At 38.6% G+C, this 17,081-nt stretch overlaps 1 protein-coding gene across 7 annotated transcripts in view; it reads left to right on the top strand.

Moving 5' to 3' along the window:
• The window catches only part of CACNB2 (calcium voltage-gated channel auxiliary subunit beta 2), a gene marked incomplete at both ends in the record, with an annotated part of 223,384 nt that overhangs the window by 145,947 nt on the left and 60,356 nt on the right, over window positions 1–17,081 (top strand). For 5 of the 7 annotated variants that reach the window (XM_079538599.1, XM_079538600.1, XM_079538602.1 and 2 more), the window contains one exon: window positions 6,905–7,024. In XM_079538599.1, coding sequence (XP_079394725.1) covers window positions 6,905–7,024 — 120 coding nt within the window. Of the gene's footprint in view, window positions 1–5,996; window positions 6,066–6,904; window positions 7,025–17,081 lie in introns of those variants that run through there. The other 2 variants (XM_079538601.1, XM_079538604.1) reach the window with 1 other exon arrangement.

Here is a 17,081-nt window from a genome sequence, read left to right on the forward strand (position 1 = left end):
AAAGCCTATAATTATTCAATTACTTGATTATTGTTGATAAGATATATTTTAATAAGCTGTGAGACCTCCTAAGATTCCTATAGTTTGCCTACTCCTAAAAAGCATGCTAAACTTTCTCTTTTCTGATAAGCAGGAGAATCTCTTTGTCAGAAAATAGAGACCTACCAGATTAACCTCCTTCAGAGGCTCTCAAAGAACTAATCTCTGCCATAGTACATATAGAACTTACTTAAACAACAACCCACCATGGTTATGCAAGTGGTGACTCATAGTGCTGTTACTGAATGGTTAGAATGCTTTATTCTCTATTACGTTTGCTACCTTGATCTGTTCTTTCTTTTCCTTCCCAGTATTTGTTCGTTCTTTTAGACTATGAGTTCTTTTAAGCAGGGTTTGTAATTTACTGGGACTGTACTTAGTGCAATAGTGTCTCAGATAGTTGTCTCTTTTAGTTGCTTTTTGGGAAAAAAAAAAAAAAAAAAAAAAAAAAAAAGGCAAACTGTGGTTCACCAGAACATCTCATGGATTTGGGGAAAGCTTGGCTGTGGCTGTGGGAGGGCTGTAGCTGCCCTCCTGGAAACAGTTTGCATATATCACCAAAAGTTTTCCTAAGAGTGACCTCAACAAGCCCATCATTCCAGTAACAATTCAATCTAACACTACTTTATCTTAGCAACAACAGAAAAGCAAATGTTTAGGCTGGTACTATGAAAATGTTAGTGCAAATGTGTGTGGGGTTTTTTTTAGTGTGTGACTTCTGTGGGGGGACTTTGTTTACTTTTTGCATGATAAAGTACCTGGTGCAGCTGTTCCCCTGGTCAATGAATGCTGAAATCCAAGGTTTCTGAAAACCTTAGGGCTGTTTTTAAAAACTGCTTTCATCCAGCTGTTGGTTGGATTAGCATCTTGGAAACCTGCTAATGTCCTGCTGAGAGCTGCAGTGAAGCTTGAAAAAGTCATGGTAGGAGTAAAGAGAAGAGGGGTTTCCTATATAATCTCCTTTTTAATCACATTACTACCCTAAAGTTCCCAGCTGTTCCAAAATTTTTCTCCTCCTGTTATATGAAGGTCCTCTGTGGATGTAGGTGCTGCAGCAATGTCCAAATTGCTCTAAAACAAAAAATAAACTGAATTCCAATCAACACAGTTTTGTTTTATAAATGCAACAAAATATTTCAGTGTCTATTGTAGGATTTGTTCACGTTCCTTACATACTGTCTGTGGGAGAGCAAGTTTATTTGGGATTTAAGTGAAAATAGATGTGCAGTGGACAAGTAGCCAAGCTCTGGTCATGCCAAATGCCCGAGGGCAATGAGGACTCACCTTTGTTCCAGCCTGGCTGTAATGGCCCTTCATCAAGGAGTCAGTGATTCCTGCAAGATGCATATGTGATCTCTGTCCTTTTTCTCAATATGTTTCTTTAGTTTGTTGTACACAGCAAATGTGCATACAAAACAATCAGAATTACTTTTGTATTTCCTTAAAAAGGCTGCCCTTAGGTCAGTTTTACAATCCGTATGACGTTTTATGGCACTTTCAGAGTTGTGTTTTGTGCTTTCTTCAACATCTTTCAAAATGGTGACATTTCTTAGAGGTCTAAGTAAATCTTTCCCTTCACCGACTCTGGCCACTGTGACAAGCAGAGGCACTTCTTGTATTGAGGGTGCTGTTCTGATTGCATGGCCCATAGATTGCAGGTTGGTTAGTACCTGCTTAAACAGTAAATCTATACTCTCTGTTAACATACTACAGAAATTTGCCCATGGCAGCAGTTTAACTTCATACTAAAACACTGTTTTGCATTTTCCTTTTGGTTTGCATTGCTTGTAAAGATTTTTAAATTAATTGAAAATTTTACAGAATTTTACAGAATTTACAGAAGTAATCTTTCAACATTTCTTTCTCACTGCCTTGTTTTCTGGCACTTCAGAAGTAGTAACACGTCAGATGGACGTGGTATATATATTGTATAGTATATATGTATATATTGTATCAAACGTACCATCAGGACACGTGATGTCATTCTGATGATTTCCACAAGATTAGAAGATAAGCAGATAAAAATCTCTATATAGATTCTGAATACTTAAATCAGTACAAAAAGTGCAAGTCTCACTGTGTTGGAGAGGGGAACAATTCAAAGTATGAAGCTATGAAGATTTTTCTCCTTTTGGATTTAAAATTCTCTTCAGCTTTAAATAAGAAAGGGGAGAAAAACCTGGCATTAAGGATGAGGACTCTGTGTGTACTCACACATACCTGATTCCTTGTAAGATTGTTTGCACACTGCTTCAAGTCTTCATTTAATAAGTAATAATGTTAAAAGTTCCTACTTGAAAAAACTTGTTTGATTGTTCTCTTAAGATAATTATTTGAGAATTTTCATGAGTTTTGAAGTTACCTGTCCTTTTGATATTTAGCACTTAAATGGGTTGCCAACCTAAAGAGAACCACTGGGTACCCAGAGGACCACTATTATTTTTCATGAGGCATAAATATAAACTCCTGACTAAATATGCAAGTGTAATGATAGCTATATTAACCCAGAGAGAATTTATTACAGTTACAGACCAAACATATCAACAGATTTTGGCTGTACTTCAATCAAACTCTGTACTCAAGTTCCCACTCAGCTGACCAAAGTTACAGGTGGTAAAGAAAACTAACAAGAAAAATAAGATCTCTAGAGACTCCACCTATGTTAACTAATGGATTCCTAACTGCAAGTAATGGAAAATAACAGGAATCATAATTACAAAGCAGTCTTTCTTGCTTGGAGGACACAAAATAAGATGTGGTCTTGAAGAAGAAAAAAACCTCAAGCATGAGTACATGATCTATGATTCAATGATGTCATTTTAACAGTGTAAAAGATATGGATTCAGATTAAATGAAATTAAAAAAAATAATAAAAAAAACAAATAAACAAACAACCCCCCACCAACATATAGAATATATTCTCATAGAGTAAGTGGTAAGACAGTTGGTAAATATTTGTCAAGCACGTCATTAAAACAGGAAATGATTTTTAAGACAAATGTGTTTTGTAAACATGCCAAGGAAGGATAAAAAGGGGAGAATAAATAGATAGGTTAATTATTACCATGAGTTGTCTCACTTCTGTTTGACAGTTTCTAGTGAAAGATGAGGAACTGGGGGCCATAGCAGCCCTCAGTCTTATTGCAGCTCTTCCACATTGCAGTGGAATGAGAAGAAGACCTGCAGAAACTCAAAATTTCAGAAGCACTTGGGAGAAGATTCATGCTAGTCTCCAGAGCAAGCTCTAAAGCTCAGTGTAACCCAGGAAGGGTAATCTAGTTTCCTTACCTGTAATGAAGGGATGATGCTCAACCACTTGGCTCTGAATTCCTTGAGTAATCAGATTATTTCCAACTTAGATAAAAACTGTGATGAAACTACAGTGATCTATGTTTGTTTTTTTTTTTATATTTTTTTCATACAAAAGTGGTTGAAAATATTCCTAGCTCATTAAAAAAATACTAGCTTACAAAATGTATTATGTGTTTCCCTTCTCTCCTGATGTCAGACTTCAGGGTTTGTTTTTTTTTTTTTTTATTTTTCAATTTGTTTTCTTTTTTTTCCCCTTTTCCATATTCAGGAAGTGGAGAAACTCCTGATATGACCATGTCTGTCCCACTGGGGAAATAAATGTAACGCTGAATTTAATTCATGTGATTTGTCAGTATAATTAAAATAAATTGAATCATTATGACTTTCTGGATGTGTGTTGGGATTGTGGCCAACACAAGACAGGAACACCACTGCAAATCATCTCTGTGGCTAGAAGATGAAATTCCAATTTCTGTAGTTCTGAGCTAACATCTTGTCCCTTTTGTGGGCATAGGAATGATGTTTCTGTGCTTTTTGACTTTCTCGTAGGTTGAGCACCTTTGGCAATATCCCTTGCCAACAACATGATTAACAACACTAAAGGTGAAGCCACACCATTTCAGAGGTGCACGATGTGATGTATGTGCTGTAGGACCGCTGCAGAAAGCTAACACTCATTCTGTCATTTGCATGGTGGCAGTGTTGGGCTTCATGGCTTATGCAGTTGTTTTCCCCTTATTTAGAGATAGCATTGCTTAGAGGCTGATTTGCAACACCACACCATGCTCCTCCAGAGCAGTGTGCGGAGCTACAGAGCTGAAAGTGTTCAGTGGTGCCCAGCTTGCAGCCAACAGGTGCTGGGAAGATCCTGGAGCATCCCAGAGGCTAAGGCTGGCGTTACAGGACTTAGATATAGTCTCAGAGCTTTGATATAGGTCTGATAAAAGCAACTAACTGTCACTATTTTGATAGTTGTATCAGTGTTTGACGTCTACACTGAGCTGCTGGTCACTTGCTGGTGCTTGGCTTTTGCTACTGATTTCCACCAGCTCCACTGGTTCAATACATTGATAAACTGAAGTTTTAAATAACAGATACATTTGAAATGCTATTGCAAGATTACAGTGACTCTTGGCATTTTCCTAGTGGAAATGTATTCTACAAAATTCAAGGAAAGTCAGTATGTTTTGCTTCTTTTGCTTTAATTCAATAGGCATTTTAGTTTTCAAACTGTAATATGGTAGATGTATTTGGACTCCTCTAAGCAAAATATCCCATGGTGAGTAATCTGCTTGATGTAAAAGACAGGTTATTAAACTTTAAGCTTATTTTTAATGGACTTCAGGGGAAGAAAATTGTGAAAGTTAAATCTACCTTTATTTCAAACTATTAGTTTAGTGCCAATTATTGTTTGCTGCAATAGTGGTTAAATGTAGGCTGCTGTATCTCTTGCAGTGGGGAAATTTTGCTAATATACAAACCACAGCAGGACTGGATCCTTGGTAGACGAAGGGCTCTGACTTCCCAGGAGAGGCTGAGATGCTGCTACAGGTGCACCACCACTGCCCTCAGCTCTGATCTCTGTTCTCTATTTTTCCTGTAACTGTGGATTCATATTTAAGGCGAGCACTTCAGTCTAGCTCCAAGGATCTTTTTTTCTCCACAATTTTGCTTATTGTCAGTGAATTGTAAATATCCTGGATAATTGTGCTTTTGTATGTTATTCCCATGTCAGCTTACAAAAGGATGGAAAGCAAAATGCAGAAATGAAATGTTTCCTTTTGCTCTGCTAGCATCAAATATTTATGCACTAAGCAGTTACAGCACCCTTGCTTTTGTTATCTGCCTATGTCAGACGAACACGAGCAGTGATGAGGGGGTTAATTCCTGCTCAACAGGCACACTAGTGAATCCAGGGCTCTGCATAGCATGGTGCGGGCTGGCAGCAGACGTGTGCGACAGCAGTGAGATGCTGTACCAGCCTGTCCAGTTTTCCCTCACGTTTTCCAGCTGTTTACCCTTGAGATGTAAAATGGCAATTTGGCATAGGCTACTGGCACGGTGTGATGCGAGCATCTGCGTAAAAGGCTGCACGGATGGAGCATGCCCAGTGCTCTGAGCAGCCCATTACCCCACCCCCAGCCAATCTAGGAGGAGATGAAATGAACTTTGCACTTGCAAATGTCACTGAATGCATTTTGCACAGGATTTTAAAAGGTTCTCTTACAAGCACTATTTTTAACAGCCAAATCCGCCCCCCCAAATGAAAAAACCCTAGGTATTTTTCTGTGATCGACCTCAGTTATTATCAATTGAAGCATCTCTCACAACATTTACCTGAAGTCTGGCATGTTTTATTTTTTTATTGTTCAAGCTGAGCTTTTTTTGGTGGTGGTGTGGATATTTTCTTTTTTTTTCTGATTTTTTTTTTAACTGGAATGAGAAAATTTATGAATTTAATTGCACTAGAATACTTGGAAACAGTGAGGCTGCAAGCTTGAAAAGCAGAGGGAAGAAAAGAAAGGCTCTCGCAGCAGAGCATGGATAGGAAAGGAGCGGTGATTCTGCGGTGCTCAGCGTGCACATGTTGTGTGAGATCAGTGCCGGGCGCTGCAGCTGCGGACAATAACTGAGCTGTCTGGCTAATGAAGGCCACCTGGATCAGGCTTCTGAAAAGAGCCAAAGGAGGACGTCTGAAGAATTCTGATATCTGTGTAAGCCCTGTCTTTTCATTATTGGCATATATTCTATGCATTGCAGAGAGGGAAGAAGAAAAAAAAAAAAAAACAAACCACGGTGTGGAGAGGATAGTTGTTTTCATTCTAACTGAATTAGCAGAACTCTGTTTTGTATGCAGGGAGATGCAGAGGGAAATCAGAGCTGTCATTATTTATAGAGCTGTTCTGGCGTTGGGACTGCTTCCATTGTGGCAGTTTGTGGACCTGCGTTGAGTCCAGACAGATTTTATTAGCGAGAAGTTGATTTGTGGTCATTTACATGTTTTGCTGAGGGGTAGGAGATGGATGTGAGCCATTTGCAGTTCTAATGGGGAAAGTGTGTCAGGTAAAGAGGTTGTCCTAAAATAAAAATGCATAGCAGAAATTAAATCTGCAATCAGGAGTGTTGTGTCATGGTAATTATCAATAGTGAAGTAGTATTCTGACTGTAAAAATGCGTTTCCTTCTTAATAATGTCACTGCTTAGAGTTCTCTTTTTATGGAGCCATCCTTGAAGCTGCTGTGTGTCCTTCAGCCCTGCACTGCACCACTGCTGTAACTCTACAGAGCGACTGGCACAGTTTATTAAAATGCATACAGATCAGCACGCAGGGGTAGTGCAGGAAATGCAACACAAGGGAAGACACCTGTACTCTGGAAGTTCTCCAGAAGAAAAAGTCCATTTAGATGAATTTCACTAAGCGTCATTCCCTTTTTGACGGTTATTCTCTCTTCAGGGATGCAGATTTAAGAGGAAAGACAAGGTGCATAACCCTTCTGCTTTTTTTTTGGATTCCAGAACAACTTGTGATACTATTTTTCTTTTCCTTGTGCAGGGCTCGGCGGACTCCTACACCAGCCGTCCATCTGACTCCGATGTATCTCTGGAAGAAGACAGGGAAGCAGTGCGGAGAGAGGCAGAGCGACAGGCCCAGGCACAGTTGGAAAAAGCAAAGGTAAGGTGTTATTTCTCATCAGAGGTCTATAAAACGTTCTGCTTTAAAAATCTGTCATCTTATCTGTTATTGGTACAAATGTTTTTAATGTTTGAGCGCGCACCATCAGACATCTTATAAGGCTTTTTTTCCATACAACAGTAGAAACTATAGGGAAAAAATCAGAATCTGAATCTTCCATGAAAAACACTCGATTTGCTTGTATATTAAAGCATAATCTTTTTAAAATGTGTATACTTTTTTCTTGTATGTATTAATTTGCAGTACATGTGGTCAAAGCTCAGAGCTCTTACTGAGGAGACTTGTAGAAGTTCGCCTGTGGATCCCTGTGGCACTTAAAACTTCTAGAAATTAGCCCTCAAATGTCCTATTCACTTCCCCTCAATGAAGGATCAGTCCCTACTAGTGATATGGTAATGAAATCTCTTGGAAGGATCTCTTTTTCCTGGAGACTTCACTGACTTTCTTTACCCTTCAAGTGTTAGTTGATCCTGTGAGTAATATGCTCTAGGACTTGTTAAGACCTTTGCTTATAACTTCATGTTGTGACAGATTAGTATGGAAATACCACATGAGCTTAAAGTTCTTCCTTTGTGTTTATTTAGGACTGTGAGGCTTTTAACAATAATGCAGTGAAAGAGTATTTGCTTGTTTTTCTTTCATCTGTTCTGCATGTTTCAATACTATTGCCTGTAAAAATCATGCTTGTCTTGTTTGTTATCCTCCATTTATCACTTCATTTCAGTCTTTTTTTTTTTTTTTTTTTTTTTCTCCTTCTGCTAGATCTTGGTGTACAACTATTTTCTAAGAGCAGTTCTTCAGTACCATTTCTTATATATAGAAATATGCTGCGTAGATTCCTCCTCAGCTCTACCTTTTTTCTTCCTGTGATCTCTGTGTTTCTCTCTGGCTCCCTACCTCCATTTTGCCTCGGTTTTTATTTTGTTATCTCTGATCTACCTCCTGTTCTGTTTCCTTTTCCACTGCCAGCTTTGCCTCTGCCCATTTATACCACCTGTTTTATGAGAGTTCTTCATAAATTCAGCAGTCCACATCACTGATGTATTCATTTGATCATTTAGCAAGGGCCAGCTCCATAAACAGTACAGTGATATAATGCATAAATAGAGGTTTTTTTCAGGCCAGGGAACTTGAACAGGAAAGCTAAAGCTGTTTTTTGGGGTTGTTTTTTTTTTTTTTTTGCAAAACATAATTGTTGACCTATATTTAATAACAGCTCCTAAAGCAGCTTTTTGATGAGCTGTTGGAACTCGCCAACCCCAGGAGATGCTGAACATTTCTTTGAAGTTGAGTGCTGCTGCTGTGGCATCAGTACAGTAGAGGTGCCCTAGAAGCAGTCTGTTTTTTTCCCTTTCCCTTCTTCTCTTAGAGCTGGTGCTGATCATAATCAGGAGTTTCAATTTTATCAGCTTTTTGTTAGCTGAATATTTTCTCCTCTGTTAGGAAAGATGATAAAGACTGCTCTGAAATTCAGGTGAAGTGTTGAATTTTATCTGTAAATGCACAATCTTTAAAATGAAGAGTTGCAGTAATAATATCTTGCAGATTAATCAGGGTAGCACCACTGCACTTATTGCTGAACTGATGCATCTCCTAGTGATGAGTAAATCTATGCTAGTGTTGCTATGGGAATTTGGCTTGCTGATGCTGGCTTGAATGCATGGACAGCCCTTATGTAATATTCATGACCTCTAGCACAGCTGCCATTGTAGTGCATAGAGAAAATGCTACCAAACCCCATTTTTAAATTGTCTTTCTATACATTAAAGCAATGTTCTCACTCCAGCTGGCATAAGATACAGTCTCTAGGTCTGACACCATCTGAGACTATAAGACAACTTGTGATCAGTCAAAGTAGCAAAGGCAACTGCCAAAATCTGCCTGCTGTAACAATGGGCAATTCCAGTTGTACATAAACACAACACAAATTATTTAAAACTCTTGTGCTTTAAAACAGATTAAAGCTGGAACTACGTGAGCTAACTCTTAATCCAAATGTTAAAAAGCAGGTCAGGCTGTAACGCGTGGAAATCATTTCATTTAGTGAGTACAGTAGTACAGCATGTAGGGTGGAGTAATATTTAAATACTGTATGTATTTTCACTTATATTTGAAGTAAACATTTAAAAAGACAAAAAATAAACCTAACCGAGTTGATCTGAAGTACTGCAGAGTGTGCTTTACTGTCTGTCAATTCAGGTTTCTCCCCTGTCTGCCACAGAGCAGGCAGTGAGGCAGTAACTCCTGCCCGTGTTGCTGACTCTCTGTGCCCTGACCTCTTCCCACAGGCTGCTGCTCACTGCACGGCTGCTGCCCCAGCACCGGCACCAGGCAGCGCTGATGCAGCCGCTTTAACTTTGCACCTTTCAATGCTGCAAATGGAAGTGTTGATCTTAAATAAAGTCATTGTGATTCTGTTAGAAAAGGGTGACATACAGGAATAATGCAGCAGTGAGGGAAAATCATAGTGAATTAAGCGTAGATTATTTAAAAAAAAAAAAAAAAAAAAGCAAAAACCTGTTGAACTGTGTCATGCAGTCAGTGAAAACAGTTTAATGACATCCATTTTCCTTCCTTACATCTAGGGAAAACACCTAGACTGTAGAGAAAAGCTATACTGGTAAAGCACACAATGACAGATTGTTAGAGTGATTTGTAAGGCTTTTAATTTTGGATTTCAATGGATTCTAATGTCATATCCTGTGTGCAACCAATAGGGTAAAATAAAAACAGAAGAGATAGTAAGAAAATACTCATTCTGGCTGCTTGTTTTTAAAAGCATCGCTTCTCTAGAAATTGGTTAAACAGATTTTGCTGACTCACTTTGGCATGTGATTTACTGTAAAGAAGCAGGGCCAGGGCAACAGAGTTGTGCAGGGATTGGAAACAAAGAAGCAACAGATGAGGGTACCTGTGGGCCAGCAGCTATTTCCTGGGGAAACAACTTCAAATGAAGATGTTAAGCCTGGAGGTTTAAAAAAAAAATAAAAATAAAAAAAAATCTTGGCTTGAGCAATTTTACAATGCAAGTACTAAAAGGTGGATTTTTGTGTTCGAGGCACTGAGAATTTCCTGGGAATCCTCTTCATAGCACATAATGTGAGAACTGAGTTAAAGAGGGCCTTCACTATGGCTGATGAGCGCACCCTAACGATGCCCAAGTCTAAGAATTTGTACTGCTATTTTTCCTGAATTTTATATTTATATAAAGACATAAATCACATGCATTCATAAGGCAATAAATACATTTAGTGGCACATGGCTTTTAGTATTCATATTTTCAAAATTTGTAATTTCTGCTTTTTTGGCTTTGAAAGTTGAGGATTAAGAAAGATCTTTCTGTCAGTTCCTAGGAAGTACTTAATTATCCCATAAAATGTTGCAGCTGATGGTAAAGATGGGGTAAAATAACTGTGAGGTATGAATGTTAGTGAGATCTTCAGTTTCTTTAGCACTGAATTTTATGTTTATGTGTAAGAAAGGTGGCTTTGGTCTTGATTTGTTTTTATTTTTATTTTTTGGCCCTTTCCATGCCAGTGAAATCAAATACATTCCAGAATATTTGAGTTTTCTCAAATGTGTTGTTTTTTGTCTGAGATGCAGTTATTCAGGTAATCTGCAAACCTCTCTTCTCAGCAAAATCACTTTTGTTCTTTTTTGGTCTTTTCACATTTTTAGATTTTTACCCTTTTTTTTTTCCTTTTATGATTCTAGAGCTCTTCTATAACGTATTTGCAGCAGTTTAGCAAATGAAGTAATTGATTTTGATTATCCCTTATACAATGCTTAGCTAATATGGCAGCTAATAAACCATGCTAGGTTTTTCATTTGAGACTAAGGGACAGCCTGATACTCCTTGTGCTTTGTTAAGGAATGTTCTCAGCATCTTCTGCTCTTGATACTTCTTAAATGGCTGTTGAAGTCAGACTGTGGCCTTTCAAAAGTCAGTAATTATGTCCAGAATAGGAAATCTCAGTCTCTCTCAGCTCTGCTTTGTTTGCAAGCCACCTACCACTCTTCTGTCAGCATTCTTTTATGAGTTTATTGAAACTTTAAGTATCTGTAATCCTGATTTAAAACTTAAATTTATCTTTTTGGCATTAGGACTGTGAACCTAAAATTTTGATGACCAACCCTTTGCTAGCTTTCAGGTAAAATTACAGAGCAATAAAATAAGCTGATATGTGCTGTTTTCTTGATGTCTGCTGTTGTAGTGGTGATGGCTTGTGACTGTGAGTAATAGGACAATGTCTGAAGTGTAATGTGCTGCCCCGTGTATGGACTGTGGACCACTGCTTTGAAATATCCTGTAGGTTAGGATAAGACCTACATATCCCTGCAAGGCTGAAGGCATGGAAAAGATTGTCAGATGTAATTATCCAGTGCAGCGTGCCAAGACTAGTTATTTAAGTATTTATTCACTCTCAGACAGGTTTCACAGCCCCTGAATGACCCCACGCTGCTAGCAGGCAGCTGCAAAGCTTGTTAAGGTATGTCTGTTTAAGCTGTGGTAGCACTTCTGACAGGCGAGAAGTGCCCATCGTCTTGATGTACGTCCCTTTATTATGTCAGTGTGTTGCATCATGGAGACCCTTTCCATTCTCTATTACAAGAGTGCTGTGGCACTGTACAGCATCCAAAGCCATAGCAACATAGGCTAGTGCTTTGTGTCAGCTGTTGTGTATGGCAAGATTTTTTCATTGATTTCTTCTCATTTGCCCTTTTGTTTTAGAATACTTTGTTGCTTGTTATCATTTAGATAGCTAATGTTGCGTATCAGAGTTGCTGGGATTACATGGGAGCTGGCACAGTGGTCTAGCTGGGAATAAATGAGTTGTTGATCTAAAAGCACAGTTGCAAATCTGGCTGTTGCTTAGCTGGGGGCGAGTTCTGCATTGCTGGATCTGCTCAAATTGGGCTGCAGATACTCCTTTCTTCATTTTCTTCATTTATTTCTGCTACCTTTTCTTAGGATTACAACACTAGGGCATAAAGCACTGCTTTACACTGCTGTCTGGGACCTGTAGTTTTATTTTTGTCTATTTTCATGATAATGTACTTTTTTTTCTTCTGCTTTAGCATATATGGTTGTTCTACATTACTGTCTGTCATTACTGGGACTGTTTCCCTCAACATTTTATCCATCCTCACTGGCTGCATCATTTGGTGACTGGAATTGTTTCTTCCAATGGGGTCTCACATTACATGGAATCAAGTGCACTAAAAGCAGTACAGTCTCCAAAAAAAAATGTAATCTTCCATTCATAGAATTAGAATGATCAAATATGTTTCATAACTATCTTTTCTTTTTCTGCTATTTGGAACTGAATGGGGAAAATGTGGGGGGGAAATTAACACCCTGTATTTAGATGCCTAACCTGGGAGAGAGATCCTTTAGTATTCTGATGTTCTTCAAATAACAGAAAGAGATGTACTGTCTCTGAGAAACAGAATTCGGTGGGAAAATCCAGAAGATGAGAGAGGATATCTTTGCTCTATTTCATTTATGTGGTTAAACGCCCATGGAAAAGTCAGTAATACAAATGTTACTTCTTGCACGCAGAACTAAACCAGCTCTTTAGTAGAAATATTTTAACTAATGTTAATGTTGGAAGGCAGGTACAAACACCTGCAGACATCAAAAATCCTCATCCAGACATTTGCCTCCTCCTGAATCTCCCTCTGGTCTCCGTGGCAGACACCATCTGCTACCTGTCAGCACTGCTGCATGGCTGTCATTGCGGAGGTTCCCAAAGGGTGATGCTCCTCTTGCTTGCGGGTTGTAGGTGGTGATAAGCACTTGCCGCCTCCTACCTGTGGCTGCTGAGCTGAGCTGCTTAGTATGGAAGGTCAGCCCAGCCCTTAGTGTGCCACAGGCAGCTGTGATTTGTGAGCCCAGCTGTTGGCTCAGCTGCTGCTGTGGGGGTCAGCAGAGGCTGTGCAGGGTTGTGGGAGTCACAGGAGGGGTGGATTTGGAGATGCTCTTTGTGATTACTGGAGGGGAAGGAGGGACTAAGAAACACATTTGCATGCCATTCAGGCTGGCATAAAGTTGAGCACTTTGGCTGATATAGATGTAGTTAGATGTTGTTGGTGATTCAAAGCAAACTGATTTCCAGTTAAGGTATATATTACCCAGTTCATTACTTTCTTGAGGTTCATATTAGAGATAGACTTACTGTTTCCAGCATCTAAGATAGTATTGCCATAATCCAGAACATGATTCTTCTCAGCTGCTGGCCCAGCCATCTCACTGCCATGAGTTCTTTTAAAGAGTTAACATATTTCTTTTTATTTCAAAGACAATACTGATTCAAATAGAAGGGAAAACAGGATTTCAAGACATAATTGCTGAAAGTTACTAAAATGTTTGTAATCACTTTAATATAAATGGTGTTTTTTGTATGTTTATTTTTAATCTGTGATATGTAAGTTGTCCCCAGAGTAGATAATTTTTATCTTTTTATTTTAAATGTTTGATGTACATTTCACACTTCAATTCCAGCTTAATGTAGAATCTACCTGGAGATTTTTTTGTACTTTTTGTTTCCAGAATTTTTTTATTTTTCTAAATTAAATATATACATTTGAAATGTGTTCAAGTTAGGCATTACTAATAGAGGCTTGTAGAAGCATTAGGGCTCTTAATTTTTTGGGGGTTCAGAAAAGTATAGGTTTAAAATTTTCTGTCAACCTGAATGTTTATATCTGTGTGCTTATATGTATGCATTTCATATATCCATATGCACATGTGTGCATATGTTTGCATGTGTTAGGTAGACTGAATTGGTGACTTGAACTTGCCATTTATGTTCTACAGTTGGTGACTTTCTACGTATTTATTTTATACACAAGGAAACTTATAACTGAGGGTTAGCCTTCTGAGGAAGTAAAAGTGTTTATCAGAGAACAAAGTGTTCCTGTGATCAAAGCTTCCATGGAATTTACAGAAGATTATATGAGGTGGAGAAAGGACTTCAGCACAGCCAGTAATGGGTCCCCATGCAGAGCTGTCCCAGCTGGCACTGCTGGGCCTGATGTGATACAGCAGCTTGGAGGCAGCAATTCCATTGTCACAGAATCGCAGAATGGCCAGGTTGGAAGGGACCTCAAGGATCATGAATCTCCAACCCCCCTGCCACAGACAGGGCCACCAACTTTCCTATTTAAAACTAGACCAGGCTGCCCAGGGTCCCATCCAATCTGGCCTTGAACACCTACAAGGACGGGGCATCCACAGTCTCTCTGAGCAGCCTGTTCCAGCACCTCACCACTCTCATCCTGACATCCAACCTAAATCTTCCCTTCTTCAATTTAAAACCATTTCTCCTTGTCCCATCTTGCCTGTATTTTTCTCCTATAGTACCTAAGTGGCTGTTTTCCAGATACTTCAGGAACTAACTTGATTACTGTTAGATACAACACCTGAGTGATGTGTGTTGTTATGAAAGAAGGTGCTTGTACAGTACAAAAGTAGACTGGCATCAGTCTAATTCAAAAATGTTTTATTAGGAAAATTTAATCACAGAAACTTGTCAATGACTGTGTAAAGCCAAGAAACCAAAAGCTCAAAGTAAACTGGTAATACCTGGGAGGAAGATACTCTGTGTTCCCAAGTTATGAATGTTTAAAGTGGAAAAACTCAGCTTGAACTATGAACAGTGTATGGTTTCTGCATTATTCATATGACAGAAATGCATTAAAGACATTTTAAGGTTCAGAGAGGGCTCCACTGAAGGTTTGTTGTTTTTTTTTCTGCTGTCTTTTTTTCTATGTGCTGTGTTAAACCAGGACATGCACTAGAGCAAAAACAACTCTGTGGTATGAACTTCCCCTCACATTTGCCTGTGGGGTCTATGGAAACCACAGAATATTTTCTTTATATCTCCAACCCCATGTTGACATTTTCCTCTGGCATTTCAAATGCACCTGGCAATCAGTACTTTTATTTAATCTGATATTAAATCTTAACAAACAGGTGATATTCTTTAGCTTTAGCTAAGATAGTTCCCACTGAAATATTACTTGTTGCATTTTATTTTTCTTAAATACTCTTCTCCTTGCTAAGTAAAGATGAGTGCTGTTACAATTGTTTCACACAGGAATTTTTTTAAGTCAAAGTTTATTGATAGCATCACATAAGCAAAGACTACCTAGTTTTAAATCATAGTACAGTGACAACCAATTCAGCTGTGCAAGCGACTTAGATGTTGCTGCTATTGCTGGAGAGAATCCTATAGTTTCTCCCATTCTTCTGTTGTTTAATATATCTATCTGTATTCTGTGGTTTACAACCTGTCCATACTTGGACAATTCTATCATAATGATACAATGATGTCATATTATTTTTCTATGTTTTCAGTTGCCCCCAAGAGTTGTCATGAAAAAGTGAATTTCTCTTTAGTTTATAATTCTTAGAAATGAGACTCCCTTCTTTCTTCTTTCTAACTCTTGAAAAATTCTCATTCTCTGCTAACAACTTAAACCTTTTTGTCTTACATGAGTGAAAACTCTTTTTTTTTTTTTCTTGGGAAAATGTGATAGTACATTGGAGACAAGGGTATGACTAAAATACGTATCAACAAGACTGTCTTTTATTCTTATTATGGGAATCTTATCAGATAAATGCCTATTTTCAGTATGGTTTGTTTTATATTATATTCGGAATTCAAAGAACAGTTTGAAAACTTCAACCTTGTTTTCAGTATTTTGAGTGGACCTGCGTTTGACAGATATGGAAAGGGGGGATCCACCATGCAGTTTGGGGTTTTAGTTTGCAAACGTGCTTGTGCTATCGATCTGCAAAATGTCCTTGTTTCAGTGACTGAAGGAAAAAAAATATCTTGAAGGGGAAGATGAAGGCTCAAACTGCAGCTGCTTTGATTATTTTGACTAGAGATGTCAGAATGTTGAAGTAAGAGAAGAGATGCGCTTGCTGCTTTTTGACTGGATCCATTCAACCAACTATTTGAAAATTGAGTTTTAAAATGTTGTTGGCTTCTAATAGTTCACTTGAAATGAAATAGATGAGCAGAAAGCACTTGTTGTTCTGCTATCTTTGGTCACCTCTGTCTGTCATGAGAGAGTTATTTCCTGACTGAAATAAAAATTAGAAGAAATGCTGAGTGCCTGCCTGCCATCTTGAGACAGCTGAATACACTGCTTTCAGTAATCATCAGTAATAAATAGCGGTAATTGAAGAGGAAAATACATTTCTGGCTTTAGATAATAGTCAAATTACAGTTGAAATTAGCCATCCCAGAAGTGCTGTAAAGAAACTTAAAACATTTATCATAATTGGGTTGGGTTTTTTCTTTTTTCTTTTTTTGTTATTTTGTCTCCTTACTCTCTTTCTAGTAGCCAGCTGAGTGACTCATGCATGAAAGCGCATACTTTATTTTCTCCCCTGGTGTTTCCTGACAATCCAGTCACTGTGGATGATGTGGTATGCTCAGTGCACTTGAATGTATGTGGCTGCCCCCTTGCCTGGTGGGACCTGCCTTGTGCTGTCTCTCCTGTTTCTCAGGCTATCAGCTGCAGGAATGAGGCTGTGATATTTGGCATCCCAACAGGAGGATGAAGAAGAGGAGTGTTTCCAGTGCCTGTCCTATCTCTGGTGAGAGTGACCTGCGGACTGGAATGGATGAGGGGCTGATGAACAAGGAGCTCAGTACCTCCCTCTTGCAAGAGTAATGCTGAGGAGCTGTGCTGGAGTATGTACACTGTGTGTGTGTGAACTCAGAGAGAAAGATTCCCCTCCTCTATTTTTAAACTCTTCTGAATCCAAAATCACCAGATTAAGTAATCTAGCATAACATAGTTTCTTTGCTGTTCAGTCTTCCAAAGCATTATCTCATCTTGGCGTAAGGCTCATTGCTGGGTGAAATCAAGACAAGCTTTAATTTCTCTGGAAAGCTTGTGATTAAGATGCAGGCCTCAGGGCAGGGAGAAGGCAAATGGGATGAATTGGGTTTGGAAAGAAATGGACAAAAAGGAGACTGATTGTTTCAGCCTTGTTCTATGATTCAGTTGAAAA

The sequence above is a fragment of the Tetrao urogallus genome (genome assembly GCF_951394365.1).
Source record: "Tetrao urogallus genome assembly, chromosome: 7".
Lineage (NCBI taxonomy): Eukaryota > Metazoa > Chordata > Aves > Galliformes > Phasianidae > Tetrao > Tetrao urogallus.